The 19,198-nt window shown below is 40.8% G+C and overlaps 2 protein-coding genes across 9 annotated transcripts in view; one reads left to right on the top strand and one right to left on the bottom strand.

The window, feature by feature from the left end:
* Positions 1 to 3,285, bottom strand: part of LOC137755992 (centrosomal protein of 78 kDa-like) — a 28,420-nt gene extending 25,135 nt beyond the window's left edge. For 7 of the 8 annotated variants that reach the window (XR_011072140.1, XR_011072145.1, XR_011072143.1 and 4 more), the window contains exons 1-2: positions 2,028 to 3,285; positions 782 to 880 (exon numbers count right to left, since the gene is read on the bottom strand). Coding sequence is in view for 2 of the 8 variants with exons in the window: in XM_068532170.1 (XP_068388271.1) it covers positions 782 to 880; positions 2,028 to 2,139 (211 nt within the window). In the remaining 6 variants the exon portion in view is untranslated. The remainder of the gene's footprint in view (positions 1 to 781; positions 881 to 2,027) is intronic. The other variant, XM_068532171.1, reaches the window with a different exon arrangement.
* A 99-nt stretch (positions 3,286 to 3,384) lies between these two features.
* LOC137755942 (THAP domain-containing protein 1-like) lies at positions 3,385 to 18,129 on the top strand (the record flags this gene model as incomplete). The annotated part of the gene is made up of 3 exons (XM_068532085.1): positions 3,385 to 3,404; positions 16,897 to 17,092; positions 17,643 to 18,129. Coding segments are annotated over 3 exons (591 nt in total), but the record flags the coding sequence as incomplete, so codon positions are not given.
* Between the last annotated feature and the right edge of the window lie 1,069 nt (positions 18,130 to 19,198).

Genomic DNA, 19,198 nt, shown 5'->3' with positions numbered 1-19,198 from the left:
ACTCAAGCCCGACACCTGCTGGGCACTTTAAATACTGCAGGTGAGGATGACTAAAGGCCAGGGGGCCAAGTGTGAGAAGAGACAGAAATGAAAATAGAGATGCTGGCCTAAGCAAGCCTGGGAGAGAGCATGGCTTGTATCCCACAGGTGATGCGGCCTGGGGCTACCACTGGCTGAGTAAGGGTGCTTCCGCTGATTAGAAAAAGGCGCCCCGCTGCTGAAGGACCGATTAGATAAAGGGAGTGATCACAAAAAGATCCCCTTCCTCAGGGTCAAAGAGCCCCACGAGGCTTGGCCGAGCACAGTTCAGACTACACGCCTCTGTGCAGAGCACACGCTGGGCGGCTAGTATGCACTAACTCTGTGTGGGCAAGCCATTAGCAGCATTATTTTAAGTGTATCTTTTTATGTTAGAAGATCACTCAACCCGAGTAGGCAGATGAACTTAGAGGAACTGATGAGCCCAGGGGCCGCGAAACCACCCAGGAGCTTCTGCCATAGTCCGGGCAAAATGTAATATAATATGGATGAAGAAGCAAATTTAGGAGGAGGCCAAAATCTACAGGCTAGACCCACTGGATGAAAAACATAAAGAAAGTTCAGTGAAGGAACTCTGAAGAGAATGGGCTCTGCAATGAACTTTTCTTACATTCAATGTCAAATATTATGCAAAATTAAGTACCGTGGCCTTTCAGGTCCCTTCCAGCTATAATTTCTTTTGATTTCTAACTTATTACTCTGGTTAAGTAAAGTCCCTTCAGAGGTACACAACAGTTCTTACACCTGAATGGGATGCAAAGAATAATCTGACTTCTCTTCACCAGGGGATGAGTTGAACTGTCCTTGCAGAAGAGGTAACACATGGTGTGAACCCCAGATCCTAGAAAAGGGCCAGGCACACGATAAGTATTCAGGTTTTTTAAAACAAATGAACAATCATTTCCTCTCCTAAATCTTCACACTCTTCCTCTGCTGGCTACTTTCTCTCAGCTTATAAACATCCTCAAATATACTCACTTAAAAAACTCTCAGACCTATGATTCTTTGTATCGTCTTGTGGGTAACCTAAGTCTTTCCCATGCCTTCAAACACCTGTCCTCCCAAAAATCCCAGATCTGAACCTTGGGCCCAGACCCGTCTACCAGGCCCCTCGAAAGCACTGAAGATGAAGATCCTCTCCCCACCCCCAATCCCTTCCTACTGTGCTCTGTATCTCACAAAAAGATGCAGCTGTAAACTGTCACCCACGCTTGCTGCCCTTCCTTTTCTAACTGGTCACCAGGCCCCACCCATTCTCTCTCGGATCTCCAAAATCCAGTCCAACCTTTTATAACTTAAGTGGGACCTTTAGATTACAATTCAGCCTGCACCCAATCAACTGCCTTCCACATGGAGGTCCGAGTGAGCCTCTAAACCAGAAGTCCATCTCACTGTTCTTTAGGGTTTCCCACAGCCTTCAGGATAAACATCCAAACTTCTGACAGGACAAACAAAGCCCCTTTCTGTTGGGCCCCACTAGGTTTCCAGTATCAACTCTCATTTCTTTCCCAAACCCTGAGGTACAGTCCTGTACATCAGTTTTGCCATATTTTCTTATATTTCTCAAACTTTGACACACTGCTCCCTCCTGCCACCCCAGGAGGTTCTACTATCCTTAGAAAGGATGGCACCTCCTCCAAGAAGCCTACCCTGAACTTTCCCTTTTAAGATTCTGTGCTCTGCAAAGGGGAAAGGTTGGGGGGGGGGGAGGGATAAATCAGGAGTTTGGGATTAACATATACACACAGCTATATATAAAACAGGTAATCAACAAGGACCTACTGCATAGCACAGGGAACTCTACTCAATATTCCGTAATAACCTATATGGGAAAAGAATCTGAAAAAGAATGGATATATGTATAACTGAATAACTTTGCTGTACACCTAAAACTAACACAATATTGTAAATCAACCATACTCCAATATAAAAAAAAAATTAAATTAAAAAAAAAAAAAGATTCTGTGCTCTGCAGCACCAGAACTCACTTCTTCCAGAGCACTGACGACTGTGCTTGTGTTTACTTGCCGCCCAGTAGAAGGGGAGAGTTACCGAGGGCAGAAGCATTGTCTCCAGCCGCCCTTGGTTCTGACAACTCATTCAAGTGCCCGGATACTTTACACACATAACGTGCTTAATTAATTGTAAGAACCCACAGAAAGAGTGGTTTTTTATGTTATTTTACAAGTGTGGGGGTTGCAGTTCAAAAGTAACCTGCGCAGGCCACAGAGAGCATAAGCCCTGGAATTCGAACCCTAAGCTGCCTTCACACCGGTGCTCTTTCCACTACATGATACGACTATTGAAAAAAAGATCTTTTTTTTCCTGAGCCCTGTTTTAATGGAAAGGAAATGAAGCGGGGATATATCAATTTCCTAATCGCTTTGGTCTGTACCAGGCAAAGTCATTCAACAGACCAGGTAACATCTGTGGAACAATTAACGCTGCTCCAAACTGCGCTAAGTGTTCTACACTGTAGAGTCTACAAGCATTAACAGAGTGAGTCCTTGTAACCGCCAGAGAGTGGGTCCTGTTAAGCCCATGCTCCAGATGAGAACACTGAGACCTAGAAGCCTGAAGGCACTCGGCCGGGGTCACCGAGCTGGCAGGAGTCCTAGGCCGCACGCCCCGTCTAGTGCACGCACACCCGGCCACTGGGCACCGGTTCTAGTGCCCACCCTCCACCTTGCACCATCTAAAACCCCGCTTCGCAGCGCCCACACGAGAGCCCCTGGAAGCGGGAACTGCAAGCCTGTCTCGCCAAGCCGTGGCTGGAAGAAGCTCTGGATACAGATCAGGGGCACAGGGTGTGCTCAGGAGCGGCGTCCATGCCACCCCGCGGAGGCCGTCGGCGTTAAGTCCAGCAGGCCCTCCCGCAGGAAAGCGCGCAAGGCGGGCAGAGGCACCGAGTCCTGCAGCGCGCACAGGTCCTCACAGCGCGGTAAGAAGTCGGCCGCGCTGTCGCAGCGCAGCTTCACCGAGTCATCATGGCCCGGGCGCGGCCTCGGGGACGCTGGCTGTGGACACGATGCCCACACCCGCCTGGGGGCCCCGGCTCGCCTCCCGGCCCCTCGGGCGCCCACCGCCCGGCGGCTGCGGCCCCGCAGCGTGCTCAGGACCCGCGTCGCAGCCAGAAGACGCAGGGCCCCGGGCCCCAGTTAGGCGGGCCCCAGTTAGGCAGGCCCCTCCGTGCAGCGCTCACTTCGGCGCCGGCCTCATCGCCCTCCGCGCCGGGGGGCTGCCGTTCCAACCGGCAGACGGCCCCGTGGGGGCGGGGCTCGAGGACGTCAGTGCACTCGCCGTGCGTCGTCACGCAGCCCCGCCTCCCATGGGGACCCGGCCTGAGGAGCAGGGCAGCCGGAAAGGTAGGAGGTGTGGAGAATTTGGGGTTTCCAAAAAGCGTTTGCTGACTGATCCAAGCAAAAGTGAGACATGGTTGTATCAACGCTTTTTTTTTTTAATATTTAATTGCAGTGGTTGAATTTTTATTATTAATTAATTAATTTTAAATTTAATTTAATGTTATATATTAATATATAAATTTATTTATATATAAATATATTTTGTAATATATTTATATTTAATTTCATATAATTTAATTTTTAATTAATTAATTAATTAATTGATTTTTGGCTGTGTTGGGTCTCCCTCTCTGTGCGAGGGCTTTCTCTTGTTGCGGCAAGTGAGGGGGCCACTCTTCATCGCGGTGCGCGGGCCTCTCAGCGTCCCGGCCTCTCTTGTTGCGGAGCACAGGCTCCAGACTCAACGCATTTTAAAAGTAGTAAAACTCCCGATAAGTGTCTGTGCTCGCCCCGCCCAGGAGAGAGCGTGCCCTCCGTGAGGGACACGTGAAAGGCTGAGTGAACGTCTGCCTGTGGTCTGTTACCTGGTGCACGGGTGTGTGAATTTCTGCGGAGAGCTCTCAATTTCTGTAGTTTCTGCTGACTTGACAGGGTGGTTGGCAAATGGTGACGTGTTCCATGCATTCAGGACATGATCGTGGTTACTAATAATCACTTTGTTCTCTCTGTGCATGTCTGTGTCCTAATATTTTCTTTTTATAAGGACCCCAGTCATATTGGACTAGAGCCTACCCATTTGACCTCATTTGACCTCAGTTACCTATTTAAGGGCCTTATCTCCAAATACAGTTATATTACGAGGTATTGGGGGTTGACTTCCACATATTAACCTGAGCAGGACACAGTTCAGCTGATAATAGAAGGTAAGAGTAATTTAAGCAAGTAAGTAACTATTTTTTAAAGTGAGTTGCTTAAAGATATGAATTGACTCAAGAAGAACAAGAAGAAATTACATAACACTGTACGTTATACAAAGGTATTAAATTAATCATCATAACATCCTGTGAGATCCGCATGAAATTAGACTAAACAAGATTAAGCAGCTTACCCAGAGTTGTATAGTTAGTACTTTCCAGAATTTAAACCAGGTATTTTCCCAGTTCCATTCTACATTATATTTTCATTTCATTATTTGAAATGAATTTTGAGTCTTCATTTTGCTTAGTTTCTGAAGTTCTATGGGTATAGAATGGAGTTGGATATTTTCAGTGACATTCACACATGGGGAAGGAAATTGAGTCCAGAAGCTTCCACGATGTTTCCATGGAGAACACTAACAACAGAACCAGAAACACCGTTATCCTTTTGGTTCAGTCATCTTTCGTAACACACTACAAGAATTAATTTTAAGAAGCCCAATGTTTTCCAAACTTTCACCAATGGGCTCTGTAGGGTCCTCTAATAATATCTAAGAGACTCATTAGTTTCACATTCCAAGCCACTTAAGACCAGGAGTTCTAATTGTTCTTTGTGAGAAAATCAAGTGCCAATCATAGCTCGTAATTTAGGATGGTTTCTTCAGGGCCCAGGCAAAACCTAATACACAGTAATAATCATTGTCAATTGCATCTTTGACAATGATTAATCGGGTATCAAAGAGGTGTATAAATTGGGAGAAATTATGATCAAAGAGAAACTTAGGCCACAGATGTTTAATTAGTGCTCCATTATTTATGAGTTTAACTTTGGTTAAGCTAATTTTCCTTCTTCTAGACAATTTCCAATTCATCTCTACAAAGAGACCAGAATAATCACCTTCCAATACAAGATTTATTGTGTTCCTTTAATTAAGAGCCTACAGTGACTTGTACATTCACTCCACGAAGTTTTGCTATGAGAGAAAAGGAGCCATTATATTTTGTCTTGAATTAGATATGCCACCATACTTGACTTAGCTCATCTTACTGGAAGCACTTTGAGGGCAGATCCTACAGTCTTGTCTTACATCCTCTACAGAATCAAGCCAAGGGAATCACACATAGTTACAGCTGGAAAAACACTTGTTCTGGGTTGATATGTTTAGCCTTTACCACCAAGACTTTATCACCAAGACCTATCTTTACAGTCTCTAAACAGAAGACCTTCTTGCCTTCCGTTTTCATATTGACTAGGAATGTAAAGGGAAGAACTGAGAAGTAGCCATAGTCGGCTAGCAGCCAGCCCAGATAAATCATCTGTGGAGATATTGTTTCTTTCAAAAGATATAAACATAAGAGGAAGTCCTAGAGTTTGTAACAATTGTGCCTAATAAAATTCCATGAAAACCTAGAAATCCAGATGCAGATCAGTAACATTGGTTAAATAAGCTGTTCTGTTCATGCAATGGACAAGTGTACAGACATTAAGAAGAACGAGATACTCTTTTCTATGAGATTCTCTTTTCACTGAACTCATCAGTGCTGCAAAGACAATGTTACATAATAGTTTTTCTTTAACATTATATCAGGCATCTTCATCTTGTCCTGTGTTTATTGCCAGTGTTACTAAAGGTTATCATTTACCTCTTTCTCTTTTAGATATATAATTTCTTCTTACTGTGGAAGCATTCATCAATCCCTATTTTACTATTTCTTTTAAATTAGAAATGAATATTGAATTTTATAAAATGTCTTTGGGGGATATTTCAACTGATTGTATAGTTTTGTTCTCTTTTGACCTTGTTATATGGTAAATTATATTTGGTTATTTTATATTATGCTATTTATTATATATGGTATTATGTTTACTAATTACACTTATTATATTAGAATTACATTATAATTAAGGTAGCATTTTGTTTCAGATAGACAAAACAACCAGTGGAATAGGAAGCATCTTAAAATTAGATGCAAGAGCGTAGGGATTTGAGATTAAAATAAAATTGACATTTTGGATCAGTAGCCAAACTTATTCAACAAAAGTGGGAAAATATGGCTATCATTAATAAATTCTAGATAGAGCAACTAGTTAAAAGTAAAAACATCATGAAACTGTAAAGGTATCAGAAACCTGGGAGACTTGAAATAAATTATTCATGAGGAACACCTTTCTAAGATACAAAGAAAAAAGGATACATTTAATTATATAAGAATTAAAATTTTCCTCATGGCAAAATGCACTACAAAGGTCAGAAAACAAGCAAAAGAAATTGGGAAATACATTTAGAAATAGATATGCTCTCTTTACAACTTTTGAGAGAAGCACATGTTTCTTTTTCCTTTAACCTGTTACGTGGGTATTAACCTATAATGTAAGTGCATGGTTCCTTTCCTTTAACCTGCAATGTGAGATTTCATCTGTATGGTAAGTGCATGCTTCCTTTCCTTTCATCTGTAATGTGAGTGTCAACATGGGGCACTGTTTCCAAGCACAGACTTTGGATGTTCCTGTACTGGTCCCATCACTGACCATCCACAAAAACTTGCAAATGTTGCTTTACTTTCCTGGGGGTTAGAGTCTTAGCTAAGAAATGGAAGCAAAATAGAACCTTCCCCCAGGGATAATAGAAGGTTTAAAGGAGTAAATGTGTAAATGACTTAGGACAGTGCCTAGTACAAGAGAGATCAATATAAGTACTCATCAATTTTTTAAAGAGACAGATGAAAGAAATAAAATGTGGTGATTTCAATCTATTGATATATATTCTTGACATTAAACTACCTTTTCATTCATTGGATGACCTAACTTGCTCATGCTTTTTCTTACTCTAGTGAACCTGGGTAGCTAATATCATAGCTTAAAATGTTTGCTTTTATATTTACAAGTAAATTTGACCTGTAAATTTCTTTTTCCTTACAGTCCTAATCTATTTTCAGTATTAGGATTATATAGACTTCCTAAGAGGAATAAAGGAGCATTCTTCCTTTGCTACTCTCTAGAAGTTTTTCTTTATTAATACTGATGTTATCTGTTTAATAGAAGTTTGATAGAATTCCCCACCCAAACGTTCTGGGTGGGTCTGGTATTTTCTTGGTGAAAGATTGTAAACTATTGACTTAATTCCTTTACTGGTGAAAGAACTCCAGCTATATAATTTCCTCTTGGGTCAGTTTTGGTAAACTTTAGGAGCTAGGAAATTGTCCACTTTACATAAATGTTCAAATGTACTGGCATTTCATATATTCTCTGTTTGTACTCTCTGCTGTAACATTGTCCTGATTCTTTCTGTGTATTATTTACTTACGTTTTTGTTTTGCTTAATCGAAGTGTGTTTTTAAAATCTTTTCAAAGAGTATTCTTTTGACTTACTAAATCACCTCAATTTTATACTTTTTTCTGTTTTATTAAGTTCTGCTCGTATCTTTATTATCTATTTTTTCTATGTTCTCAGGGTTTATTGTTCTGCTCTTCTGATGTCAATTAAAACACTTGGTTATTAATTTTAATAAATCTTTTTAGTTATAAATAGTTGCACTTTTTGAAGATGCCAGCTTAGTTGTAAGTATCTAAGGGTCAGCACCTCCACATTGTTGCTGGCCTAAGCCTTAGTGCACCCTATAGCAATGTATATATTGACAGTTTTTCCCCTCGACTTTCTGTGTTTTGCTACTTCTCACTTTTCTTTGGAGAGAAGCCCTCTGAAATATCCTTTAGTTATTTTCCAGCCAATAAGTCTTTAAAATATGTGTATTTTTTTTAAGATAAATCTACTCATATAATGAGGCAGAAAATCTGATTTGCCGTATTTTTAAAAACAGCATAATTTCACTCTTCTCCATGATTAATCTGCTGTTTTACACAACCTTTGAGTTTTTAGCTTTATCAATGACATGTATTTTAGAAATTTTTTAAAGAGCCTACCCACTCTTTTAAAACATCCTGTTCCTTGTTTCAGTTCTAGTTTTATGTCTGTTTTCTGCCTTGTACCTGATAATTCCAACATTCAATGGATGGCCTTGGGAATCTAATTCTGGTATTGATTGTTTTTGCTGATTCTCTCCCATTGTAGCTGATTTCTTCATTATTGTGTAAATTTAGATCATGAGCTCATGTTTAGCTAACTAAACTTTATCTGTGGGAACGCTATAGGCCTGGGTTGAAGGTCTACCTCTCCAGAGAGTGTTTAGTTCTGTGTTTGGAATACCACCCATCTGGGAGCATTTGAAGGTAATTTCTTACCTTCTGTTTGCAAGACCGCAAATAAATTTGCAGCCCAAACCCTGTGAACACGGATCTGGGGTTCAGAATTCTCAAGATTTCCTACCTGTTTCCTACCCAGAGCAGAGGCCAAGAGAATTTGGTCTTAGTCTCCCTTTGCCAGCAGGTATTTTTTTTTACTGGCACACCCTTTCGTTAAAGGTGAACCTAGGGATAGACAGGTTTAGTTCTAACTTCCCATCTCGGAGGGATGGAGTCTTATCTCCTGCCTCCCATGTGGTCATGGCCATTTTAACAACAAGTCTCTGTGTCAGGTCAGGTGTGTCATTAAACTATGGCCTGTATTCCAAATCCAGACAGCTGCCTATTTTTTATGGCCTATGAGCTATGAATAATGTTCACATTTTAACTGGTAATATTTTAAATGGTTACTTAAGTACCTAAATAATATCCTCAATTTTGCCTCTTTGGTCCACAAAGCCTAAAATATTTGCTATTTCGCTCCATAAAGCAGAATTGCCAGCTTCTGTTCTAAGCTATCAAGATCTTCAGTCCACTCTTAATATAGCTATAACTCTCACACATGTACCCCCCTTCTTTCAGGGGTCCTGGAAATTTCTACTGCACACTTCAAAAATCAGACATGCGCTTAAAAATAAGTTGTTTCCATTTCACCTAGCATACCGAACCCTTTTCTTTTAGGAGAGTTTTTCAAGTAATCTTGCCCACCATGTTCTTCAGAGCCTCATTAATAATGGCAAAAAATTAAAACAACTTAACATTCAACAAATGGGAATTGTTCATAACAATTATAGAAGCACATACAGTAGAAAACTATAAACTGATCTTGAAACGGTGAGACATAAGTAGTTTTATTCTTCGAAAACTATGTTTATTTAGGTCTCTTTTGTTTAAATAAGTATATTTCTGTGTATGTATGTATATAATCATGTATTTATACACACATACATTATTTATATGATATATTTATATAAATATGTGAAATACATACCTATACATATACCTTTGATTTATATTTGTCTACATACACAGGAATATAATTATGTATATCATATATGTATATACATAGAACTGAAAAGTGGTAGTATACATATATAGTGTGTATAAATGTGTGTATATGTGCATGTGTAGAAAAACAGGTTGAGAGATATGTAAGCATGATTTAGACAGGGTTCAAGATTTTAAAAGTAGTTATGTGTAGGTAGTGAGATTATGGCCCATTTGATTTAAAATATTGCATATTTTTACATCAATTGTTATGAACAGATTCCTTCGTAAATAAAATTATAAATAGTTATACATACTTGTATGTGTAGTGTATAATTAAAATATATATACTTTTATATAAGTATTATATAATACACTTGTCTTATAATAATTCATTATGTATTGTTTTATATAGAATACATTAAATATAATGTATTATATCAGATAATGATATATTTCTATATTATGATATAATTGTTTTATAATCAATATTACATGATATATTAATACTGTGAACATAATAAACATATAAATACATTGCATTAGTCATATAGTTTGTGTACAATATATGCTATGCAAAAATGCGTGTTAATATAATACATAATTGTTATACATTCATATAAACAGTAATATATTACATTTATACACCAATATAATATTTAATATTGGTATATGTATATTATATTTAATATATGCATAGCTAATGCTCTTTAAAGCCATCTGCTACAAGAAGTAGAATGAGACCAGGAGTATGGCCAAAGCAAATTCTAAAAATATTAGATTATTTATATTCACTTATATGTCATTTTCCTGGAATCTGCATCTGGCTGTTAGAGAGCACACACAGCAAAATCCCGATAAAGTGCCCAGGAGGACATGGGATCCTTTATTTACTGGGACCTCAAAGGAAACATAGTGCTATTCAGTCCCCCATCAAAGAGCTAAGAGCAAATCTTGAAGCACCCAGTAAAAGCCAGTTCAAACAAAAAAGCTTTTCCACTTCAACTTGAAAAAGTTAAGTTCCCAAGAGACCCCCTACATCAACCACCGAAGCTCATTTGGCAGTAAAAACAATAACATTCAGCGAACAACAAGAAATCTAAAACAAGTTGTTTTAATAAAAAAAAAAAATCCAGCAGCTAATCAGTGTCTTTCCTGTTTGAAACAAGGCAGTGGGAAGTGGACAGAAGACCTGATAGGAAAGATAAAAAGAAGAGGAAAAGGAAAATAAAAGTTTCCAGTTTGACAATCAAGCTGTCTTCTGCATCCATTTCATCCCAAGACCACCAAGCCATTGTGGAGGCTTTTCCCTCCTTTCCTTTTCGTGAGACTGGTCACAACCTTGCCAGGACACGGCGAGCAAAGGGAGGGAACAGGAATGAGGAGCTGTGTGCCCAGGGCTTGGGACCTCGGGGCTGGAATACACAACACAAACACAGGATGTGACTTCTGAGCTGCTGCAGAGGCCGGGGTACTGGGGGAGGGGAGCCCTCCTCACGTCCTGGGCCAGCGGCAGGGCCAGATCAGGGGACAGGAAGTGACCGGCAACTTCCCAGGGAGAGAGCAGAGCAGTGGGGGGCTGAGGCTCTGAGCCATCCCGGGAAGGGAGGCTGCCCCCATTTTCCAGACCGTATGGGAGGGAAGCCTACCCTCGCTGGCAGCTCAGTGATAAAGGTGAGGACTTGTCTGCAAATAGACCGTGGGCTAGAAGGCTTGCAGGAGGGAAGCAGGGGTCTTGGCAGTGCATGCTCTTCTGCAGGGAGTCCTGTGTGTGCAAATGTCCTAACGAGAGTCTCTGAGTCCATCTCGACCGGCACCTTAAGGACAGCCAGACCTTCGTCTCCTTGTGAGACGAAGTGATCTTGAAGCGGAAGGTCACAAGCCACATGAGATGCCGGCTCTGTTGCCTTTGGGCCCCTCCCAGAACCCTGACTCTAGTGCAACCAAAGCAGTGCTTTGAATGGTTCTCATGGGGCGGGGCACGCCAGGTAACGCCAGGTATGTGTCCTGCGCTCCATATCCCTCCACTGGTAGAGGTTTGGGTTTGGGGAGGTTTTTTTTTTTTTAACGAAGAGAGATGTATCTAAATTAAGAGCTGTGCTATTCACAATAGCCCAGACATGGAAGCAACCTAAGTGACCTTTGACAGAGGAATGGATAAGGAAGATGTGGTACATGTATACAATAGAATATTACTCAGCCATAAAAAAGAATGAAATAATGTCATTTGCAGCAACTTGGAGGGACCTAGAGATGATCATACTAAGTGAAGTCAGTCAGAGAAGGACAAATGTCATATGATATCACTTATATGTGGAATCTAAAATATGATACAAATGAACTTATTTATAAAACAGAAACAGACCCACAGACATAGAAATCAAACTTCTAGTTACCAAAGGAGAAAGGAGGTGAGGGATAAATTAGGAGATTGGTATTAGCAGATACAAACTACTATATATAAAATAAGCAAGGTCCTACTGTGTAGCACAGGGAACTATATTCAATAACCTGTAATAAACCATAATGGAAAAGACTCTGATAAAGAATATTTATATATATTTGTGTATATATATATATATATAGTAAATCAACTATACTTCAATTGAAAAAATAAAAATAAATTAAGGGCTGCCAATGGAGACTTCTCCTTCCCCAGCTCTTACGGGAATTGCTCTTGAAAAAGACTCAGAATGGATTTACTTATTGAGTACCTATGCATGTGAAACACCATGCCAAGCATCATGAGAAGGATACAGAAATGAAGATGATTTTGGTGATACTTGTAATCTGGTAAAGGAGACAAACATATACATAAATCACCAGTATCAGGCAGACAACAGTCATACAAGACCATGGAAGATAAAAAGGGACTTTTTCCTCCTGGGAGGATGGAGCACGTTGGCACAGACTTGGCAGTCAGAGGAGCGTAGGGCCGTAGCTGTAGGAGAGGCTTTCCATCAGGACCCAAGCTGGGAGGAGGGGAACAGTAGGAAACTGACTACTTGGGTGTGATTAGAGTTGGCCTTGGATGGAGGGTGTGGTAGGAGTGGGGAGAGAGAGTAGTGTTGGGTAACAGGCTGAGGTTTGGACTCAGTTCTCTGTGAAAGAGGGAGCAGCGATTTTTTTTTTTTTTTGGTTATAGAAGAATTATTTTATTCAGTGATATTCAAGACATTATTAGGTCATGGCCTTATATTCACAGTTTCAAGTTGGAGATAATTCAGAAATAATGATTAACATTTGGAAATTAGCTATTAGTTATGGATTCAGAGGAAAAAAGAGCTTTTGCTGAGTGAGTCATAAAGGATGCTAATCACATTAAAAACAAATTTAGTAAATAGTATCAGTCAACCATGCAAATAGATGAAAAATATTTACCAGCCCACGAAACGTTTTACCAGCCCTTCTGCTTTTGTGACATCCCAAATGTAGCGAATGTTTTTTAAAATGGGAGCAAGGCTGTCTGGATGGAGTCGGCACAGGGCGGGGAGGCCCATTGGGAGCCATTGCGAGAGTCCGGGGGTGGGGGGGCTTGAGCCTTGGGGAGGGGATCCTCGGGGTCCTAGTTACCCTGCGTCCTTCTCAGCGGAGCCTCAGGGAGCCAAGCGTGTCCAGGTGGAGATACAGCGGCTCCGTCCATACCGAGCGGAACACTGGCCACAGTGCATCCAAGGACACACGTGGGTGGTCCTGTGTTATATGTTTCTCTGGATTTGTGCTACAACCTGGGGTCTGCAGTCACAACCCTTTCTTCTAGATGCTTTAGTGAAGAGGGAGAGAAAGACCAGAGAATAAGCCAGACCCATGTTTGGGGGTGACGGAGCCAGCAACACTCTACAAGCCCAGTTGAATGGGGATGCAGGCTGAGCGTTTTAGATTTGACGAAGGTTTATTATGTGCTGAGCTGGCAACATGCTGTGCCTCCACCCCCAGATCTGCCCTGTTACATGCCCAGGGGGCTCCCTTGTTGTCTGCTCTAGAGTTGGGCTTGACCTGCTTCGAAGGAGTTGGACTTCAAACACCTGCTCACACGCTGTACCAAGTGGCATCACTCACTGTCTTCTGGGAACAATGAATTCTTGTCAGTGTGCCAGCTGCTTCCTGCCAGGGCCCTGACAAAGGTACTATGCATCCTCTGTACCTACTATTAATCCTCACAGCCCTGGGAGGCAGTCTTTCCATTTCGTAGATAAGGAAAGTGAGGCACAGGAGAGGCTACCGGACCAGACCTGGCCTGGGGGCCGCCAGGAGCAGCGCTGCCTGGACGCACAGAAGACGGGGTGGCTCTGGCGCCACCCGCCCCCTCCGCCCGGGCGACTGGGGAGACTCCTTGGGAGGCGTGAAATGGAAAGGTCCTGGTGACCTTGGCCACGGCAGGGAGGACAGCTTCCTTGGACCTACAGCCAAGCTTACCTGAGTGAAAAATAAACTTCTACGCGTCCGCCAAGAGATGGGTTAGCTCAGGACCCATCTTGAGCAACACGCTTCTCTAAGTCACTTAACCAGTGAACGGCAGGACCAGGATACAGGCAGGATACGGACAGGATGCAGGAACTAATTAGGAGGAAGAAAAAACCCCACACGGTGCTCCGTCAGTTGAAACCAGGGCTCAGGGCATTTTCTCTTGCTCACTTTTTCCACAGCTGTTCTGCTGTTACTAACATCACTACCCATAACATTAGGAACTTAAATTTCTCGAATGCTTCACGCTTGCCAAGAAATGTGTTGAAGGCTTTACCTTATCTCATCTGGTCCTCCGCTGAGATGTGCACTGTTATTATCTATGTTTCTCATTTCAGGGAGCTGAGCTCAGAGAGGTTAAGTAATTTTCCAAGTTCACATGGGTGGTAAGGTCAGCACTGGGGTTTTAACTCAGAGTGTGTGACATTACTTTCTACTGCCTCCCAAGACCAAGGCCAATGCCAACAAGGAAAGGAGGTGTGAAAATGCAAACACACACAGACACACATCGAACCACTTAGGATGGAAGGGGGCAGATCCAAAGAACCCTGAATGTTGAAAACATTCCCCGAAGGTCCTGCCACAGTATCTGAGCATGTTCTCACACCAGCCAAGATGAAGACGTTTTCCATCAGTGGTTTTGAGCTGCTCTGAAGAACCCCATTGCTGCTTCTACACTTGACACAGTTTCTGTTTTGCAAGGCCAATGGGTCAGGTTTGAGGAACTAGCTTGTTGTAGCTTGCTCACTACGGTAGCCACCTAAGCCCAGGCAACCACAGGGTCTTAGTCCTGGTGGGACAATCACGCCCCAGCAATTGCAAGTGCCACCGTGCAAACCATTCTTCTGGGAGACAATTAAATTTAGCTACGAGTGGGCCTGACCTGGTTAGCATCCAGTATCCAGGGACCCATCCCACACACATGTGACATTAACCACATCACCCAACACACCTCGTCCTCTTACTTGGCAATATCATTTTTCCTCTACGATCCTGTTTATTTCTTTATCTGTCTTCCATTTGGCCCATATAATTACACTATGCTAGCAAGGAATTCATGTTAGCAGAGCAAGGATATATCCTTTTGTAATGAAATTATATAAGATTAAGTTCCCTAGGGACTTCCAAAGTGAAGGAGTAGGTCTGGAGATGGAGATGTGATCAAAGGCATTCAGTTCCCACCTCCCCATTTCTAATGATATGGCAGAGGGAATCCAAACATAGGGAAGACCCTTCATTGGCACCGCAGACTCGTTAAGGATGACATTCACACATCAGAAGTACTGAGTTTCTGCTGGCTGTTAAATAGTCAATTTAATCAAAAGAAGGGCTAACCTGCCTCTCAGCCCTTATCTAAAAGAACAGTTTCGGGAAGTAAATGGGAAAGATCTTGACCTCAGAAAGAACCTGCATTGTAGTCCTTGAGTCTGGAGGCCCTGAGTGCTGAGTTTTACCAGTGATTGTACCATGTTTGTACTTCTAGAGGCACTCCCAGCAGGAACCTTCTAGGAGTCCTTTTCTCGCTTTCTACCTGATGGCAGTGGGAACAGCTATGCTGGGCAAAGAAAAGGGACTGCCCCGACGGTGGGTTAGAGCTTCCTGACCGCAGCAGAGTCAGGCTCAGGCGTACCTCACTTGGAAGAGGAACTGTGGGACACAGATTCAAAACACCCTTTTTTGGCTTCTTTCCAATCCCCCCAGCTCACTAAATACTTGACCTGGAAGAATAAAATCACAATAAGTTTAAGCTCTTCCTAGCTCCCTTTATGTGGGTCTAATGGACATATTTCAGTTGATTAAGAGGTAATTCGAAATGAATACTTTATTTCTTTCTCACTATGATTTGACTAATTTGATTAATTCATATTTGTCAGACTGATTCTAAGAGAACCAAAAGCTTGTTTTTCTCAGTACATAGTTATAAATGTGCAATTTTGTTTTACAATACACAGAAAATCACTGGTGAAAAAAATAATTAATACAAATTCACTCTATAGCATGTATTTTTACGTGAAACTTTTAGTGTCTTCAGTATAAAAGTTAAGCATTAAAAACTGAGATAAACAGATAGTGGACCTATACGATTTACCCTTGTGTATTTAGATATGTGTGGAATCCCTGTATCTGTTAGTGAAGGTTATTTACAGTATCGCTGCACATGGGCCTTGACCCCAGCCTCCCATCACTTAACTCTGCCACCTGCGTGCATCTATCCACATGGCTACCTTTTAATAAGAATATTTTTATATTATGTAAATTCTTAATCAGCCTGTCCTGTTTAGATTGTGTATGTCATTGTATCTGACATTCTTATAACTGCTATGTGATCAATCAGATTCCTGTAAGAAATATTGCTTTTTAAGAAGAACAAAGATACCATGCTGGGAGGGGTGACTTATATTCCACATTAGTGGTGGTCACTTTAGTTATAGGATTTTAAAAGAAGTACATTTTTAAAAAATTTACTTGATTCAAGTCTACTTGATTTACAATGTTGTGTTAGTTTCTGCTGTACAGCAAAGTGATTCAGTTTTGCATATGTATACATTCTTTTTCGTATTCTTTTCCATTATGGTTTATCTCAGGATATTGAATATAGTTCCCTGTGCTATACAGTAGGACCTTGTTGTTTATCCATTCTCTATATGTAATAGTTCGCATCTGCTAATCCCAAACTCCCACTCCATACCTCCCCCTCTCCCACCCTTGGCAACCACAAGTCTGTTTTCTATGTCAAAACAAGTACATTCTCAACAAACTAAGGTAGTAAGGACACAACTAAACACTGTCAAAAAAAAAAAAAAAGATTCACGGGGCTGGTGTTTTAATCAAATTCCTCCTTGGTGTGTTAACACTGATGTAAGCTAGTTCTTTTCTAAGCAGGAAAGTCTGGGTGTGCCTTTTTTTTTGAATAAGGTTAGAAAACTGAATTATGTCGTCTTCTTAGGTTTCCTCTTACTCGACCCAGTCTTTGTAAAAAATGGGAGGCAGCCGTCAGAAGGAAAAACTTGAAGCCCACCAAGTACAGCAGCATTTGCTCAGAACACTTTACGCCGGACTGCTTTAAGAGGGAGTGCAACAGCAAGTTACTGAAAGAGGACACTGTCCCCACAATATTTCTTTGTACTGAACCACATGACTTGGTAATAAGTGTTTTAAAATATTGGGTGGTTTTCTGTTTATAAAATTAATGTGTTCACTGTGGAAAATTTGGAAAATCCAGAGTAGTGTTAAGAGAATAAATGTTGCCTGGAACCCATCACTTGTAAATAACCACTGTTCACAGTGAAATACTTTTTAAAAATACAAAGTGCAGTTTATTAAAGTTAAATATCCTCACGCTAAGAAACTCAATCTAGCTTCATAACTTACTTTGAGATCACTCTGTAGTCCTACTTACATGTTGATAAGTTTTGATTTTTCTTTGTCAGTGATAGTTCAGTTTCAAAGTATTTTTCCCCTCAGTTTTAAGTGCTTAGTATTTAATTAAATCTTAATAATCATTCTGTGTTTCTTGCACCCCATTTCTACTTCAGAAAGAAAAGTACAATTAAAACTTGAACTGTTTTCTCATTTTAGAATGTTTCTATACCGAGGAGACAGAAATGAGTCTAGTATTCTTAAATTCCACAGATGAGTTCTTGTGAACCGTTTCGTCATGAAACTGAAATGTGCTCTGCATCTTTGTTTTAGAAGGAAGATCTTCTGGAGCCCCAAGAACAGCTTCCCCGACCTCCTTCAACACCCCCCGTTTCCCAGGTCGATGCTGCTATCGGGTTACTCATGCCTCCTCTTCAGACCCCTGATAACCTCTCCGTGTTCTGTGACCACAGCTACACTGTGGAGGACACCATGCACCAGAGGAAGAGGATTCACCAGCTCGAACAGCAAGTAGAGAAGCTCAGAAAGCAGCTCCAGACCGCACAGCAGCGGTGCAGAAGACAGGAGCGGCAGCTGGAGAAGCTGAAGGAGGTCGTGCACTTCCAGAAGGAGAAAGACGACATCTCCGAGAGGGGTTATGTGATTCTACCAAATGAGTATTTTGAAATAGTTGAAGTCCCGGCATGAAGAGTGAAATCTGTGTTAGTGTTCAATGGGGCAATACCACCTGCCCTCTTCTAGCCTGTAGAGGAGTTTCGTTTGAAAAAAATTACACTTGGTCACTTGTATAAAAACAATTCAGAATATTTTTTTAAAAGAATAAATTAGATATATACTGTAAAATTGTAAATGTTTTGTTTGTAATTTCAGGGTTTTTCCATTTTAACAAAATATTTTTAAAGTTATAAACTAGCTTCATTGTAAGTTGGTTTCAAGATTGGGGATTTTTGTTTCTTAATTTGAGTATTTATAGAAATGATATGAAAATAAAAAGTAAAGAGAATGATAACAGTGCAGTAAGGATGATTTAAGTTTAAAGTTTAAAATTTTAAATGAACAGTTTATTGAGAGAACTTAGTCACATTTTAAATCAGAAGCATGGGGCAATAACGTCTCAGAATATATATATATATAATATATATATATATATATATATTCTTATTCACATATTCTTATTTGTAAAGTCAGCAGATTCATTTATCTTTCTTAATCACTTATCAAAGATAAATTGGCAAGTCAATACTTTAAAAAAAAAAGATTGGTTGTCTTTAGAGCAGAAAATGAGTCATTCCATACCTACTCAAAATGGTTAAAAGACTTTAAAGAATGGATTTTTAAAAAGTGGACCCTTCTTTTCCCCCCACTGTCCGGCATTATAGAATTAGAAGTGTGTCTCCACTGGAAGATACACTCTCCAGTAAGCAAAGTAGGCATTGTTATCAGTGAGGTAATGACCAATGACCAATGGGGGCTGATCCATGGCTTGCCTTTTTCTTTCACCGCCCTGAGCTAAGGGACATCCAGTCCCCAACTGTAGGTGTACCTGCATCCAGATCTCTGCCAGATGTGTTGTGTGGGTAGAGTTTGACTTGTTCCATAAGGTGGAAATCTTGCACTTGACTAATTGATTTTGGTCAAGGCTTCACATAAAAAACGATTTCTTCACTTTTACCACAAGTTAGAAATTACATCCCATTTACCTTAAGGAGTGATTTGCATTCAAAAGCGTCCTAATAGGTAATGTTTATTTTACTTAATGCCGAGACTCAAATACTGAGGTTTCTGTTCAAACTGTGAGTTTTTTTCTGACTTTGTGAGAAAGTTTACATATATTTGAAATGAAAACCATTCTGAGTAAACAAGTACTG

This window comes from Eschrichtius robustus, chromosome 21 (genome assembly GCF_028021215.1).
Source record: "Eschrichtius robustus isolate mEscRob2 chromosome 21, mEscRob2.pri, whole genome shotgun sequence".
Classification (NCBI taxonomy): Eukaryota; Metazoa; Chordata; class Mammalia; order Artiodactyla; family Eschrichtiidae; genus Eschrichtius; species Eschrichtius robustus.
Note: the sequence above shows the minus strand (reverse complement) of the source record. Positions and strands in the feature narration are given on the sequence as shown.